Genomic DNA, 17935 nt, shown 5'->3' with positions numbered 1-17935 from the left:
GAGGGCGAGGACCGCCCACTTGATGGCCAGGCACTCCTTCTCTATGGTGCTGTAGCGCCCCTCACGCACTGACAGCTTTCGACTTGTGTACAGCACTGGGCGATCCTCCCCCTCCACCTCCTGGGACAAAACAGCCCCCAGCCCTCTGTTCGACACATCCGTCTGCAATATAAAAGGGAGAGAAAAGTCAGGGGAGTGTAACAGTGGCCCCCCACACAGTGCAGCCTTTACCTCAGAAAAAGCCCACTGGCATTGCTCCGTCCACTGGACTGGATCTGGTGCCCCCTTTTTAGTCAGATCAGTCAGCGGGCTGGTGACGTCCGAATAATTAGGTATAAACCTACGATAATAGCCAGCCCCAGGAACTGTCTCACCCCCTTTTTGGTCTTGGGCCTCGGGCAGGCCGCAATCGCTGCCGTCTTGTTAATTTGGGGACGCACCTGCCCATTGCCCAAGTGGAAGCCCAAATACCGTACTTCCACCCGCCCAATCGCACACTTCTTCAGGTTGGCTGTGAGACCCGCCCACCTCAGCGACCTAAGGACGGCCCTCAGGTGTTGTAGATGCCGCGGCCAGTCATTACTATAAATAATGATGTCGTCAAGGTATGCGGCCGCATAGGTGGCGTGGGGGCGGAGGACCCTATCCATCAGCCGCTGAAACGTAGCAGGCACCCCAAACAGCCCAAAAGGAAGTGTGACAAACTGGTGTAAGCCAAACGGTGTGTTCTCCAAAAAGAACATTGCTGCTCGTCTGCAGTTTGCTAAAGATCACGTGGACAAGCCAGAAGGCTATTGGAAAAATGTTTTGTGGACAGATGAGACCAAAATAGAACTTTTAGGTTTAAATGAGAAGCATTATGTTTGGAGAAAGGAAAACGCTGCATTCCAGCATAAGAACCTTATCCCATCTGTGAAACATGGTGGTGGTAGTATCATGGTTTGGGCCCGTTTTGCTGCATCTGGACCAGGACGGCTTGCCATCATTGATGGAACGATGAATTCTGAATTATACCAGCGAATTCTAAAGGAAAATGTCAGAACATCTGTCCATGAACGGACTCTCAAGAGAAGGTGGTTCATGCAGCAAGACAACGACCCTAAGCACACAAGTCGTTCTACCAAAGAATGGTTAAAGAAGAATAAAGTCAATGTTTTGGAATGGCCAAGTCAAAGTCCTGACCTTAATCCAATGGAAATGTTGTGGAAGGACCTGAAGCGAGCAGTTCATGTGAGGAAACCCACCAACATCCCAGAGTTGAAGCTGTTCTGTACGGAGGAACAGGCTAAAATTCCTCCAAGCCGGTGTGCAGGACTGATCAACAGTTACCGCAAACGTTTAGTTGCAGTTATTGCTGCACAAGGGGGTCACACCAGATACTGAAAGCAAAGGTTCACATACTTTTGCCACTCACAGATATGTAATATTGGATCATTTTCCTCAATAAATAAACGACCAAGTATAATATTTTTGTCTCATTTGTTTAACTGGGTTCTCTTTGTCTACTTTTAGGACTTGTGTGAAAATCTGATGATGTTTTAGGTCATATTTATGCAGAAATATAGAAAATTCTAAAGGGTTCACAAACTTTTAAGCACCACTGTAAGTAAATTTAGCAAGCTAATAAAAAGAAGTGACTCACTTATTAGCCAATTTGTTAGCTTAAATTTTTTTGGTATGAAACTTTTATATAGTTTTACATATGAAATATATCACCATGATGCTTAAATATGATAGAATAAGCAGTATTATTATAAAACTGATTTTAAAATTCTAGTTTAATCACACAAGTAAGAAATGTGCAACAGGTAAAGCAACGTTTCATTTCCACACAATAACACACATCAACACAGTAATGTCTTTCATCACCGCAATATAAATACACAAAATGTCTTTTTTTTCAACATCTATTTATGACATCAAATTTCAGTCAAAATGTTCCAATAAATGAATTATGACATAAGCATGAAGGCTGTTAGCCAGTAACGCTTTCGAGCTAGACAGAAAGGGATGGGGTCAGTGAGAACATGGCCATGCCCCATCACATGACCCTGCTCATGTTTTCTTCATAAAATTAACACATGGTTGTAATTAAATTAGCCAGCTTGTAGCACCTTTGCGTTCATGTATAAAAATCGTAACTGTTACACTCCAAGTATTTAACAGACATAACTCGTAAACATGTAAAGGGGAGGAGCATGTCAGAGCACAGCCACACCCCCATCGCAGCGGCTTGTGATCATGTTTCCTATTTCAGTCCACGTGTCCAGGTGTGGGTCGTAAATCTCCACCGAGTCCACAGTGACTGGAGCAGAGAAATCCCTCCCGGAGTTCCGGCCTCCGATGGCGTACAGCAGCCCGTTAACGACGGCTACGCTAACACCGGCACGTGCCACTGACATGGAGGCCACCACCACCCACCGCTCCTGAACAATGAACACACAAGTTAGCATATGATTATCCACACCAAAGCTTAGAGGATTCAGGACAGCTAGCATGCCAAGGCGAGGAGATGCTATTCTTAAAATGGCTAATGAGTTAGCCAACTACGTATTGTAACACTAAATTTGAGCTGCTGATAGACATCACAATCCTGCGTGTATGTTACTGTCTGCTAGCTTGTTTATCAATGCTGTTATTTTATTCGACATAATATGCTTTATTCCAATTAATGTGTTTTTGCTTTGTTTTCACAATGCTTAGAACGGAAATTGTTACAAATGCAGGCTGTTAAAGTGCGCTAGCTATGGTGTATGCTAGATCAGACCTCCTCAGGACAGTATTTCTCCACGGTGTCCAGCGAGCCGAGAGCCTCGTTCCAACCTCCCACCGCATAGATGGCATTATTGAATGAGGCCACGCCCACATACGCCCTCCGTGTCATCATAACAGGCAGCGCGCGCCAACGGCGAGAAATGGGATCATAGACCTCAGCTGAACGAAGCTCCACCCCCTCATCACTGATCCCACCAATCACGTAGATAGAACCTGAAATCAAACATGCAATAATCATGAAGGGTAACAATAAGCTTTGTGTTACTATCTCGATAAATATAGCTAAATATCATGTTTCTTCACACTTCTGTGGAAGCTAAAGTTCAAGTTTTTCAAATCTTCTGTGGTAACACATGGCTAAACATTGCTAAAGATCGAGTGTCCCTCCGTTTCTGTGGTAACGCATGGCTAAATGTCGCAAAAGGCAGAGTCTCGTCATGTTTCTGTGGTAACGCATGGCTAAATGTCGCAAAAGGCAGAGTCTCGTCATGTTTCTGTGGTAACGCATGGCTAAATGTCGCAAAAGGCAGAGTCTCGTCATGTTTCTGTGGTAACGCATGGCTAAATGTCGCAAAAGGCAGACTCTCGTCATGTTTCTGTGGTAACGCATGGCTAAATGTCACAAAAGGCAGAGTCTCGTCATGTTTCTGTGGTAACGCATGGCTAAATGTCGCAAAAGGCAGAATCTCGTTATGTTTCTGTGGTAACGCATGGCTAAATGTCGCAAAAGGCAGAGTCTCGTTATGTTTCTGTGGTAACGCATGGCTAAATGTCGCAAAAGGCAGAGTCTCGTCATGTTTCTGTGGTAACGCATGGCTAAATGTCGCAAAAAGCAGAGTCTCGTTATGTTTCTGTGGTAACGCATGGCTAAATGTCGCAAAAGGCAGAGTCTCGTTATGTTTCTGTGGTAACGCATGGCTAAATGTCGCAAAAGGCAGAGTCTCGTCATGTTTCTGTGGTAACGCATGGCTAAATGTCGCAAAAGGCAGAGTCTCGTCATGTTTCTGTGGTAACGCATGGCTAAATGTCGCAAAAGGCAGAGTCTCGTTACGTTTCTGTGGTAACGCATGGCTAAATCTCGCAAAAGGCAGAATCTCGTTATGTTTCTGTGGTAACGCATGGCTAAATGTCGCAAAAGGCAGAGTCTCGTTATGTTTCTGTGGTAACGCATGGCTAAATGTCGCAAAAGGCAGAGTCTCGTCATGTTTCTGTGGTAACGCATGGCTAAATGTCGCAAAAGGCAGAGTCTCGTCATGTTTCTGTGGTAACGCATGGCTAAATGTCGCAAAAGGCAGAGTCTCGTCATGTTTCTGTGGTAACGCATGGCTAAATGTCACAAAAGGCAGAGTCTCATCATGTTTCTGTGGTAACGCATGGCTAAATGTCGCAAAAGGCAGAATCTCGTTATGTTTCTGTGGTAACGCATGGCTAAATGTCGCAAAAGGCAGAGTCTCGTTATGTTTCTGTGGTAACGCATGGCTAAATGTCGCAAAAGGCAGAGTCTCGTCATGTTTCTGTGGTAACGCATGGCTAAATGTCGCAAAAAGCAGAGTCTCGTTATGTTTCTGTGGTAACGCATGGCTAAATGTCGCAAAAGGCAGAGTCTCGTCATGTTTCTGTGGTAACGCATGGCTAAATGTCACAAAAAGCAGAGTCTCGTTATGTTTCTGTGGTAACGCATGGCTAAATGTCGCAAAAGGCAGAGTCTCGTTATGTTTCTGTGGTAACGCATGGCTAAATGTCGCAAAAGGCAGAGTCTCGTCATGTTTCTGTGGTAACGCATGGCTAAATGTCGCAAAAGGCAGAGTCTCGTCATGTTTCTGTGGTAACGCATGGCTAAATGTCGCAAAAGGCAGAGTCTCGTTACGTTTCTGTGGTAACGCATGGCTAAATGTCGCAAAAGGCAGAATCTCGTTATGTTTCTGTGGTAACGCATGGCTAAATGTCGCAAAAGGCAGAGTCTCGTTATGTTTCTGTGGTAACGCATGGCTAAATGTCGCAAAAGGCAGAGTCTCGTTATGTTTCTGTGGTAACGCATGGCTAAATGTCGCAAAAGGCAGAGTCTCGTCATGTTTCTGTGGTAACACTTGGCTAAATGTCGCAAAAAGCAGAGTCTCGTTATGTTTCTGTGGTAACTCATGGCTAAATGTCGCAAAAGGCAGAGTCTCGTTATGTTTCTGTGGTAACGCATGGCTAAATGTCGCAAAAGGCAGAGTCTCGTCATGTTTCTGTGGTAACGCATGGCTAAATGTCGCAAAAGGCAGAGTCTCGTCATGTTTCTGTGGTAACGCATGGCTAAATGTCGCAAAAGGCAGAGTCTCGTCATGTTTCTGTGGTAACGCATGGCTAAATGTCGCAAAAGGCAGAGTCTCGTCATGTTTCTGTGGTAACGCATGGCTAAATGTCACAAAAGGCAGAGTCTCGTCGTGTTTCTGTGGTAACGCATGGCTAAATGTCGCAAAAGGCAGAGTCTCGTCATGTTTCTGTGGTAACGCATGGCTAAATGTCGCAAAAGGCAGAGTCTCGTTATGTTTCTGTGGTAACGCATGGCTAAATGTCGCAAAAGGCAGAGTCTCGTTATGTTTCTGTGGTAACGCATGGCTAAATGTCGCAAAAGGCAGAGTCTCGTCATGTTTCTGTGGTAACGCATGGCTAAATGTCGCAAAAGGCAGAATCTCGTTATGTTTCTGTGGTAACGCATGGCTAAATGTCGCAAAAAGCAGAGTCTCGTTATGTTTCTGTGGTAACGCATGGCTAAATGTCACAAAAAGCAGAGTCTCGTCATGTTTCTGTGGTAACGCATGGCTAAATGTCGCAAAAAGCAGAGTCTCGTCATGTTTCTGTGGTAACGCATGGCTAAATGTCACAAAAAGCAGTCTCGTATGTTTCTGTGGTAACGCATGGCTAAATGTCGCAAAAGGCAGAGTCTTGTTATGTTTCTATGGTAACACTTGGCTAAATGTCACAAAAAGCAGAGTCTCGTTATGTTTCTGTGGTAACGCATGGCTAAATGTCGCAAAAGGCAGAGTCTCGTCATGTTTCTGTGGTAACGCATGGCGACATTTAGCCATGCGTTACCACAGAAACATGACGAGACTCTGCCTTTTGCGACATTTAGCCATGCGTTACCACAGAAACATGACGAGACTCTGCCTTTTGCGACATTTAGCCAAGTGTTACCACAGAAACGGAGGGAGACTCGATCTTTAGCAATGTTTAGCCATGCGTTACCACAGAAACATGACGAGACTCTGCCTTTTGCGACATTTAGCCATGTGTTACCACAGAAACATGACGAGACTCTGCCTTTTGCGACATTTAGCCATGCGTTACCACAGAAACATGACGAGACTCTGCCTTTTGCGACATTTAGCCAAGTGTTACCACAGAAACGGAGGGAGACTCGATCTTTAGCAATGTTTAGCCATGCGTTACCACAGAAACATGACGAGACTCTGCCTTTTGCGACATTTAGCAAAAGGCAGAGTCTCGTCATGTTTCTGTGGTAACACTTGGCTAAATGTCGCAAAAGGCAGAGTCTCGTTATGTTTCTGTGGTAACGCATGGCTAAATGTCACAAAAGGCAGAGTCTCGTTATGTTTCTGTGGTAACACTTGGCTAAATGTCGCAAAAAGCAGAATCTCGTTATGTTTCTGTGGTAACGCATGGCTAAATGTCACAAAAGGCAGAGTCTCGTTATGTTTCTGTGGTAACACATGGCTAAATGTCGCAAAAAGCAGAGTCTCGTTATGTTTCTGTGGTAACACATGGCTAAACGTCGCAAAAAGCAGAGTCTCGTTATGTTTCTGTGGTAACGCATGGCTAAATGTCGCAAAAGGCAGAGTCTCGTTATGTTTCTGTGGTAACGCATGGCTAAATGTCGCAAAAGGCAGAGTCTCGTTATGTTTCTGTGGTAACGCATGGCTAAATGTCACAAAAAGCAGAGTCTCGTTATGTTTCTGTGGTAACGCATGGCTAAATGTCGCAAAAGGCAGAGTCTCGTTATGTTTCTGTGGTAACGCATGGCTAAATGTCGCAAAAGGCAGAGTCTCGTTATGTTTCTGTGGTAACGCATGGCTAAATGTCACAAAAAGCAGAGTCTCGTTATGTTTCTGTGGTAACGCATGGCTAAATGTCACAAAAAGCAGTGTCTCATCATGTTTCTGTGGTAACGCATGGCTAAATGTCGCAAAAAACAGTGTCTCGTCATGTTTCTGTGGTAACGCATGGCTAAATGTCGCAAAAAACAGTGTCTCGTCATGTTTCTGTGGTAACGCATGGCTAAATGTCGCAAAAGGCAGAGTCTCGTTATGTTTCTGTGGTAACGCATGGCTAAATGTCGCAAAAAGCAGAGTCTCGTCATGTTTCTGTGGTAACGCATGGCTAAATGTCGCAAAAGGCAGAGTCTCGTCATGTTTCTGTGGTAACGCATGGCTAAATGTCACAAAAAGCAGAGTCTCGTTATGTTTCTGTGGTAACGCATGGCTAAATGTCACAAAAAGCAGAGTCGCGTTATGTTTCTGTGGTAACGCATGGCTAAATGTCACAAAAAGCAGAGTCTCGTTATGTTTCTGTGGTAACGCATGGCTAAATGTCGCAAAAGGCAGAGTCTCGTTATGTTTCTGTGGTAACGCATGGCTAAATGTCGCAAAAGGCAGAGTCTCGTTATGTTTCTGTGGTAACGCATGGCTAAATGTCGCAAAAGGCAGAGTCTCGTTATGTTTCTGTGGTAACGCATGGCTAAATGTCACAAAAAGCAGAGTCTCGTCATGTTTCTGTGGTAACGCATGGCTAAATGTCACAAAAAGCAGAGTCTCGTTATGTTTCTGTGGTAACGCATGGCTAAATGTCACAAAAAGCAGTGTCTCATCATGTTTCTGTGGTAACGCATGGCTAAATGTCGCAAAAAACAGTGTCTCATCATGTTTCTGTGGTAACGCATGGCTAAATGTCGCAAAAAACAGTGTCTCGTCATGTTTCTGTGGTAACGCATGGCTAAATGTCACAAAAAGCAGAGTCTCGTTATGTTTCTGTGGTAACGCATGGCTAAATGTCACAAAAAGCAGAGTCTCGTTATGTTTCTGTGGTAACGCATGGCTAAATGTCACAAAAAGCAGAGTCTCGTTATGTTTCTGTGGTAACGCATGGCTAAATTTCACAAAAAGCAGAGTCTCGTTATGTTTCTGTGGTAACGCATGGCTAAATGTCACAAAAAGCAGAGTCTCATCATGTTTCTGTGGTAACGCATGGCTAAATGTCGCAAAAGGCAGAGTCTCGTTATGTTTCTGTGGTAACGCATGGCTAAATGTCACAAAAAGCAGAGTCTCGTTATGTTTCTGTGGTAACGCATGGCTAAATGTCACAAAAAGCAGAGTCTCGTTATGTTTCTGTGGTAACGCATGGCTAAATGTCGCAAAAAGCAGAGTCTCGTTATGTTTCTGTGGTAACACATGGCTAAATGTCACAAAAAGCAGAGTCTCGTCATGTTTCTGTGGTAACGCATGGCTAAATGTCGCAAAAAGCAGAGTCTCGTCATGTTTCTGTGGTAACGCATGGCTAAATGTCACAAAAAGCAGAGTCTCGTTATGTTTCTGTGGTAACGCATGGCTAAATGTCGCAAAAGGCAGAGTCTTGTCATGTTTCTATGGTAACACTTGGCTAAATGTCACAAAAAGCAGAGTCTCGTTATGTTTCTGTGGTAACGCATGGCTAAATGTCGCAAAAGGCAGAGTCTCGTCATGTTTCTGTGGTAACGCATGGCTAAATGTCGCAAAAGGCAGAGTCTCGTCATGTTTCTGTGGTAACGCATGGCTAAACATTGCTAAAGATCGAGTCTCCCTCCGTTTCTGTGGTAACACTTGGCTAAATGTCGCAAAAGGCAGAGTCTCGTCATGTTTCTGTGGTAACGCATGGCTAAATGTCGCAAAAGGCAGAGTCTCGTCATGTTTCTGTGGTAACACATGGCTAAATGTCGCAAAAGGCAGAGTCTCGTCATGTTTCTGTGGTAACGCATGGCTAAATGTCGCAAAAGGCAGAGTCTCGTCATGTTTCTGTGGTAACGCATGGCTAAATGTCGCAAAAGGCAGAGTCTCGTCATGTTTCTGTGGTAACGCATGGCTAAATGTCGCAAAAGGCAGAGTCTCGTCATGTTTCTGTGGTAACACTTGGCTAAATGTCGCAAAAGGCAGAGTCTCGTTATGTTTCTGTGGTAACACATGGCTAAATGTCGCAAAAAGCAGAGTCTCGTTATGTTTCTGTGGTAACGCATGGCTAAATGTCACAAAAGGCAGAGTCTCGTTATGTTTCTGTGGTAACATGGCTAAATGTCGCAAAAAGCAGAGTCTCGTTATGTTTCTGTGGTAACACATGGCTAAACGTCGCAAAAAGCAGAGTCTCGTTATGTTTCTGTGGTAATGCATGGCTAAATGTCGCAAAAAGCAGAGTCTCGTTATGTTTCTGTGGTAACGCATGGCTAAATGTCGCAAAAGGCAGAGTCTCGTTATGTTTCTGTGGTAACGCATGGCTAAATGTCACAAAAAGCAGAGTCTCGTTATGTTTCTGTGGTAACGCATGGCTAAATGTCACAAAAAGCAGAGTCTCGTTATGTTTCTGTGGTAACGCATGGCTAAATGTCACAAAAAGCAGAGTCTCGTTATGTTTCTGTGGTAACGCATGGCTAAATGTCGCAAAAGGCAGAGTCTCGTTATGTTTCTGTGGTAACGCATGGCTAAATGTCGCAAAAGGCAGAGTCTCGTTATGTTTCTGTGGTAACGCATGGCTAAATGTCGCAAAAAGCAGAGTCTCGTTATGTTTCTGTGGTAACGCATGGCTAAATGTCGCAAAAAGCAGTGTCTCATCATGTTTCTGTGGTAACGCATGGCTAAATGTCACAAAAAGCAGAGTCTCGTTATGTTTCTGTGGTAACGCATGGCTAAATGTCGCAAAAAGCAGAGTCTCGTTATGTTTCTGTGGTAACGCATGGCTAAATGTCACAAAAAGCAGAGTCTCGTCATGTTTCTGTGGTAACGCATGGCTAAATGTCACAAAAAGCAGAGTCTCGTTATGTTTCTGTGGTAACGCATGGCTAAATGTCGCAAAAAGCAGAGTCTCGTTATGTTTCTGTGGTAACGCATGGCTAAATGTCGCAAAAGGCAGAGTCTCGTTATGTTTCTGTGGTAACGCATGGCTAAATGTCGCAAAAAGCAGAGTCTCGTTATGTTTCTGTGGTAACGCATGGCTAAATGTCGCAAAAAGCAGTGTCTCATCATGTTTCTGTGGTAACGCATGGCTAAATGTCACAAAAAGCAGAGTCTCGTTATGTTTCTGTGGTAACGCATGGCTAAATGTCGCAAAAAGCAGTGTCTCATCATGTTTCTGTGGTAACGCATGGCTAAATGTCACAAAAAGCAGAGTCTCGTTATGTTTCTGTGGTAACGCATGGCTAAATGTCGCAAAAAGCAGTGTCTCGTTATGTTTCTGTGGTAACGCATGGCTAAATGTCACAAAAAGCAGAGTCTCGTTATGTTTCTGTGGTAACGCATGGCTAAATGTCACAAAAAGCAGAGTCTCGTTATGTTTCTGTGGTAACGCATGGCTAAATGTCACAAAAAGCAGAGTCTCGTTATGTTTCTGTGGTAACGCATGGCTAAATGTCACAAAAAGCAGAGTCTCGTTATGTTTCTGTGGTAACGCATGGCTAAATGTCACAAAAAGCAGAGTCTCGTTATGTTTCTGTGGTAACGCATGGCTAAATGTCACAAAAAGCAGTGTCTCATCATGTTTCTGTGGTAACGCATGAATAAATGTCGCAAAAAACAGTGTCTCATCATGTTTCTGTGGTAACGCATGGCTAAATGTCACAAAAAGCAGTGTCTCGTTATGTTTCTGTGGTAACGCATGGCTAAATGTCACAAAAAGCAGAGTCTCGTTATGTTTCTGTGGTAACGCATGGCTAAATGTCACAAAAAGCAGAGTCTCGATATGTTTCTGTGGTAACGCATGGCTAAATTCCGCAAAAGGCAGAGTCTCGTTATGTTTCTGTGGTAACGCATGGCTAAATGTCACAAAAAGCAGAGTCTCGTTATGTTTCTGTGGTAACGCATGGCTAAATTCCGCAAAAGGCAGAGTCTCGTCATGTTTCTGTGGTAACGCATGGCTAAATGTCACAAAAAGCAGAGTCTCGTTATGTTTCTTTGGTAACGCATGGCTAAATTCCGCAAAAGGCAGAGTCTCGTTATGTTTCTGTGGTAACGCATGGCTAAATGTCACAAAAAGCAGAGTCTCGTTATGTTTCTGTGGTAACGCATGGCTAAATGTCGCAAAAGGCAGAGTCTCGTTATGTTTCTGTGGTAACGCATGGCTAAATGTCGCAAAAGGCAGAGTCTCGTTATGTTTCTGTGGTAACGCATGGCTAAATGTCACAAAAAGCAGAGTCTCGTTATGTTTCTGTGGTAACGCATGGCTAAATGTCACAAAAAGCAGAGTCTCGTTATGTTTCTGTGGTAACGCATGGCTAAATGTCACAAAAAGCAGAGTCTCGTTATGTTTCTGTGGTAACGCATGGCTAAATGTCGCAAAAGGCAGAGTCTCGTTATGTTTCTGTGGTAACGCATGGCTAAATGTCGCAAAAGGCAGAGTCTCGTTATGTTTCTGTGGTAACGCATGGCTAAATGTCGCAAAAGGCAGAGTCTCGTTATGTTTCTGTGGTAACGCATGGCTAAATGTCGCAAAAGGCAGAGTCTCGTTATGTTTCTGTGGTCACACATGGCTAAATGTCGCTAAAGATTGAGCCTCTCTATATTCCTGTGGTAATACATAGCTAAATATAGCTGGTTCCTGAGTTGCTACGCACTTCCTGGTTCCTGAGTTGTTTGCGACGAGTCCTTTTTTTTTCCCCGCGAGCGTTGGCGTTAATTACGAATCTTTTTAAAAAAAAAATTTCTACAAATAATTTTCCAGTATTATCTTCATTTTTACTGTACTTTCGCTTTCCTTTTTGTACTTTCCACTTTCGCTTTCCTTTTTCCGTTTTTTTTTTCTTTTTTCAAAAGAACGCCGAGACCGGAAGCTTTCTTTTTCTTCTCCTGCGTAAAGACCACAAGCGGAGGCCATCCACATCGGATCTGCTTTAATATCGACAGATCTTCGTTTAAGATACGCGAATCCTTTCATCATGGCACACCTTCAGCCTGTTCAGTGTGCTGAGTGCAGGATGTTCAGTCATTCTTCCTCCGTCGCTAGCGATAGCTTTATTTGTGATAAGTGCAGATTAGTTAGCTCTCTGACGGAGAAGATTACAGTGCTAGAAGCGCGTGTCCAGGCTTTAGAGAAGGTCAGTGAACGTGAGAACAGTGTAGTTTCTGTAAGGGAAAGTCTGGATGCCCTAGGTGGAGTTTCTGGCTGCTGGAGGATTTGACTCAGTGCAGCAGATGACTGTGGTGTTCTACCCATCATTCTCTCAGTCTTGCCTGGTCTTGGATCAGAGTGGTGCCATCTGAAGACAGCAGTGGAGAGCAGCCACTTTTAGGGCCATACAGAGTCTTCAAGGAGCTGAAGAATTTCTTGGCAGTGTGGGAGTCTGCATATCTCTGTACTTCTTCAGCTTTGTGCTGCCACCACTGGGTCTACATCTCTCTCAGGTCTGACTGAACTTTTGTCTGGAGGCTTTTGAATTTCTCTCTCTTGGCGACTGATGATGGGTCATTCTGCAACTCTGTGTAGGCTTTGTTCTTGGCAGCCAAAGCTACCTGTATTTGTTCATTATTTTCATCAAACCAGTCTTTAGGCCCAGTGGTAATGTGTATATGTAAGTCTGAACGCCTGGATTTCAGTGGCAATGCATAGCCAAATGTAGCTCGTGTTGCTGAACTCATCACAGCCAAATATCAAATTCAACGTAATATGTAGCTAATGCGGGGCGGCACGGTGGTGTAGTGGTTAGCGCTGTCGCCTCACAGCAAGAAGGTCCGGGTTCGAGCCCCGTGGCCGGCGAGGGCCTTTCTGTGTGGAGTTTGCATGTTCTCCCCGTGTCCGCGTGGGTTTCCTCCGGGTGCTCCGGTTTCCCCCACAGTCCAAAGACATGCAGGTTAGGTTAACTGGTGACTCTAAATTGAGCGTAGGTGTGAATGTGAGTGTGAATGGTTGTCTGTGTCTATGTGTCAGCCCTGTGATGACCTGGCGACTTGTCCAGGGTGTACCCCGCCTTTCGCCCGTAGTCAGCTGGGATAGGATCCAGCCCGCCTGGGACCCTGTAGAATAGGATAAAGCGGCTACAGATAATGAGATGAGATGTAGCTAATGCTCAGCTAAACATCGAGTTTCTCTACTCTTCTGTTATAATTTCCACTGCCACTAGAGGTAAATATTTCCCCAATATTACGTAACTGCTTTTAAAATAAGAATATATTCGCTGGTTAGATATGAATTTTTAAAAAAAATGTGATTTCACCTTGTAGCTCGCAGCAGCCGAAGTAGTAGCGTGGTACAGGCATGCTCTCTATCACCTCCCACTTATTTTCCTCTGGATCATAACGCTCCATCGTTTTCCCGATTTCAGAACCGATCCAGCCACCTGCAGCAGTCAGAGATCACAGAGGTTACAGCAAGCTATATTTTGAACACAATAACGCAGTGAGTCAGGAATGGGGAGGTCCTACGTTTCCCGTAATGCTTTGGCCCAAGCTGCAGTTTTGGGTTCAATTGGAAAATCTTGAGATGTGTTTAGTGTACAGAATTATTATTAAAAAGATAAAAACAGAAACTTTTAGGGATGTTAGGCAGTGTGTGCAGCAAGGTGTGTGTGTGTACCGAGTGCATAGAGAGCTCCGTGGCATGGACACACCCCGACTCCACAGCGTGGGAAATTGAGTGAAGCGACAGCAGCCCACTGTTTGGTGATGGGGTCATAGCGCTCTGTACAGTCGAAGATCATCGAGTCCTTCTCACCTGGACCACCCCCCACACACACACGCGTCACAAAAATATTTTCCCTGAGCTTTTTCCACTCCTAACTCCACCTATGACGTAAAGCTCAAGATTAATCCAAATAAAGTTTAAAAAAAAAATTAACACACCTCCAATGACGTAGATCATGCCGTCGAGGACGGCGACGCCCAGCCCGCTGCGGGCCTGATGGAGGGAGGAGACAGTCGTCCAGAACTGACTGAACGAATCAAATCGCTCCACACAGCTCAACGCCCGACTATCACTCCATCTCCCCCCCTGCAGACGAGTGTAACCTCCTGATGGGGTGAGAAAGGGGACAAGTGTGAAAGAGATGAATGACAGTGAGGGAGGGGTTGAGTGAAGGACACACCCATACACACACCGTACCGATGGCATAGAGGTATTTGCGTGCTTTCCTCCGGGGCCGGGTCTTTGTCGGTTGTACGGCCGTCTTAGCGTCTTTGGGGGTTTTGATCATCTCTGTGTATTCTCTCAGCAGGGTCTGTAGCGCCACCCGCAGGCTGAAGTCGCTCACACCTGTCTCACACACACACACACACACACACACACACAGCATCTCCAATGTAAGTATGCCATTTCTATAATGTGACTTTCATAACCACGATGGAACTATTGCTGTTATTACACTGTAACTATGCAGTAACTATCCCTTATAACATAACTATACGATGGATATGATGTAACTGTTCAGTAACCATCACCCCTTTAGTCTGAGGTGTTACACTCACCCTCGATGTAGGCGTAGAGTCTTTGCGGTGACAGCAGAGGGAAGCGGATCGGCTCCAGAACTTCCACCACGTGTTTCTTCCTGTGTGTGATGTCATGCAGTAGCCAGCTCATGGCCGCCATAAACACCTGATACTCGTCCTCAATCCTCAATTCCTCACTGCGCAGTAAACACGCCAGCTGATCCTTCGACAGGCTGGAGAACTCCTCGGCCTCACACACCTGACACGTGGCGTAAAAGGGACAGTCAGGGGTTTAAACTCCGCCTCATGCACCTGACACGTGGCGTAAAAGGGACAGTCAGGGGTTTAAACTCTGCCTCATGCACCTGACACGTGGCGTAAAAGGGACAGTCAGGGGTTTAAACTCCGCCTCACGCAACTGACACGTGGCGTTAAAGGGACAGTCAGGGGTTTAAACTCCGCCTCACGCACCTGGCGTTAAATGGACAGTCAGGGGTTTAAACTCCGCCTCATGCACCTGACACGTGGCGTAAAAGGGACAGTCAGGGGTTTAAACTCCGCCTCATGCACCTGACACGTGGCATAAAAGGGACAGTCAGGGGTTTAAACTCCGCCTCATGCACCTGGCATTAAAGGGACAGTCAGGAGTTTAAACTCCGCCTCATGCACCTGACACGTGGCGTAAAAGGGACAGTCAGGGGTTTAAACTCCGCCTCATGCACCTGACACGTGGCATTAAAGGGACAGTCAGGGGTTTAAACTCCGCCTCATGCACCTGGCATTAAAGGGACAGTCAGGAGTTTAAACTCCGCCTCATGCACCTGACACGTGGCGTAAAAGGGACAGTCAGGGGTTTAAACTCCGCCTCATGCACCTGGCATTAAAGGGACAGTCAGGGGTTTAAACGCCGCCTCATGCACCTGGCGTTAAATGGACAGTCAGGGGTTTAAACTCCGCCTCATGCCCATGGCGTTCAAGGGACAGTCAGGGGTTTAAACTCCGCCTCACGCACCTGACACATGGCATTAAAGGGACAGTCAGGGGTTTAAACTCCGCCTCACGCACCTGACACATGGCATTAAAGGGACAGTCAGGGGTTTAAACTCCACCTCACGCACCTGACACATGGCGTAAAAGGGACAGTCAGGGGTTTAAACTCCGCCTCATGCACCTGACACGTGGCATAAAAGGGACAATCAGGGGTTTAAACTCCGTCTCATGCACCTGGCGTTAAAGGGACAGTCAGGGGTTTAAACTCCGCCTCACGCACCTGACACGTGGCATTAAAGGGACAGTCAGGGGTTTAAACTCCACCTCACGCACCTAACACAAGGAATCATTAAAGGTACAGACAGGTGTGCAGGAGGGTGGGGCTCACCTGTAGGAAGTGGGCATGGATGTAGTTCTGTGTGAACTCCAGGAGCTCACTGTATCCGATCTGTTCCAGGAACTGATAAATTCCTACACAGTTACTCGGCTCTATGTGGCTCCTCAGGAACTCTCCACAGATGAGCACAAGCTCGCCGAGCTGCAGCATGTCGGCCGCCATCATGAGATCCTGAACGTTCTCCACGGTCACCTCCACACAGCCTCACACACACACACACACACACACATATATATATATGGTGCTGCATGAAATAACCAGTACCAACCTGCATGTCTACCTGTACGTGGATCTGTCCATTTATCCGTCTTATTGTGTGAATTTACCCGTTTGTCCATATGTTGGTGTCGACCTGTCCATTTAGCTGTGTGCTTCACACCTGTGGATCTACTTTTACACCTACCTGTGTACATGAACTCCAGCAGAGACTCGAACACGTCTGCTTCCACCCCAGCAATGTGCACTTCCTCCTCACGTGCCTCACTCATGGCCGAGTTAAAGAGGGCGGAGAAATATGGCCCGCTGGCTGCCAGGACCAATCGGTGGACCTGAAATGCCCTCCCGCCCACCAGCAGACGCACATCACAGAGCTCTGAGTGCAGACGCATCTTATTCATCTGAGCCAGCAGCAGGTGGGCGTGGCGCGCCGAAGAACGGCGAGAACCGTCCTCCATTCCTGTCCCTACGATGTCACCGCTCACTCCTAAGCGCGAGGTGGATGACATGGTGTTGGTGGTACGACTGTTAAACCCACCGTTACAGACGACGTACAAGAACAGCACAGACGCTGCTCAGTGTTTGAGGGAACATTGTGTATGAGGTAACAATTCTGTTCTTACACATGTATTATTATCTTTAAAAACCCTACGCTCCGTTAAAGGTCCAGTCATCAGATGTATAACATCCCATTTTCTCCTTCTCCAACCTGCATGGTCCTGTAGGACAGAATAGAATAGAACACAAACAGTTCTTTAGAAGAAATTCATTTTTCATGCCTTTTAACCTGTACCAGTATGGCGCATGCGCAGTAAAGAAGTCCGTATGGACGCAAAGTAGCAGGGTAAATGACAGCAAAGCGATGTACAGAGGTCATAATGAATGATTTTAAACAAGCATGACCGTGTAAAACCCGAGAGATCACGGACTGAGATGCACATTCATCTGTCATTTGTGCAAAGCTGATAAACCCGAGTGTTTGTGTGTAAACAGAGGAAGCTGTGGCCCATCCCAACTGTCAGTCAGCCTCCTCATCAGGCTTATACACCTCAGCACACACAAATAAACGCTGTGTTTATCTCCACTGCGGCAGAATTCTCTTACCAGACCGGATGTTTCTTTAATTGTTCCTTTGGCTGCAGCCGAACAGCACTTCCGCCTTCCGATCGAGTTCTCGGCAATCAGCTTCCGGGCCTGAGGAGCAGATCAGACCCGATCAGCCGAGCTCCGAACACACTCCGCCATTTGTGGTGATTGATTTTGTGAACCCTTTCGAATTTTCTATATTTCTGTATAAATATTTTTCACACAAGTCCTAAAAGTAGATAAAGAGAACCCAGTTAAACAAATGAGACAAAAATATTATACTCGGTCATTTATTTATTGAGGAAAATGATCCAATATTACATATCTGTGAGTGGCAAAAGTATGTGAACCTCTAGGATTAGCAGTTAATTTGAAGGTGAAATTAGAGTCAATCAGGGGTGAGTGGGCACCCTGTTTTATTCAAAGTCTGATCTTCACAACACATGTTTGTGGAAGTGTATCATGGCACGAACAAAGGAGATTTCTGAGGACCTCAGAAAAAGCGTTGTTGATGCTCATCAGGCTGGAAAAGGTTACAAAACCATCTCTAAAGAGTTTGGACTCCACCAATCCACAGTCAGACAGATTGTGTACAAATTGAGGAAATTCAAGACCATTGTTACCCTCACGGCGGCACGGTGGTGTAGTGGTTAGCGCTGTCGCCTCACAGCAAGAAGGTTCAGGTTCGAGCCCCGTGGCCGGCGAGGGCCTTTCTGTGCGGAGTTTGCATGTTCTCCCCGTGTCCGCGTGGGTTTCCTCCGGGTGCTCCGGTTTCCCCCACAGTCCAAAGACATGCAGGTTAGGTTAACTGGTGACT

At 45.6% G+C, this 17935-nt stretch overlaps 1 protein-coding gene across 1 annotated transcript; it reads right to left on the bottom strand.

Annotated features, from left to right (window-relative positions):
• Nucleotides 1-1760: 1760 nt before the first annotated feature.
• Nucleotides 1761-17226, bottom strand: ipp (intracisternal A particle-promoted polypeptide). The gene is made up of 10 exons (XM_060916484.1): nt 17137-17226; nt 16220-16751; nt 15808-16019; nt 14469-14688; nt 14107-14256; nt 13848-14015; nt 13582-13719; nt 13223-13345; nt 2768-2988; nt 1761-2426 (listed from the first exon to the last, which is right to left on the bottom strand). Exons 2-10 carry the CDS (start codon nt 16539-16541, stop codon nt 2202-2204), a joined length of 1779 nt encoding a protein of 592 aa, XP_060772467.1. The 5' UTR covers nt 16542-16751; nt 17137-17226; the 3' UTR covers nt 1761-2201.
• Between the last annotated feature and the right edge of the window lie 709 nt (nt 17227-17935).

The sequence above is a fragment of the Neoarius graeffei genome, chromosome 1 (assembly GCF_027579695.1).
Source record: "Neoarius graeffei isolate fNeoGra1 chromosome 1, fNeoGra1.pri, whole genome shotgun sequence".
Taxonomy (NCBI): domain Eukaryota; kingdom Metazoa; phylum Chordata; class Actinopteri; order Siluriformes; family Ariidae; genus Neoarius; species Neoarius graeffei.
This window is presented reverse-complemented; position numbering and strand designations above follow the sequence as displayed.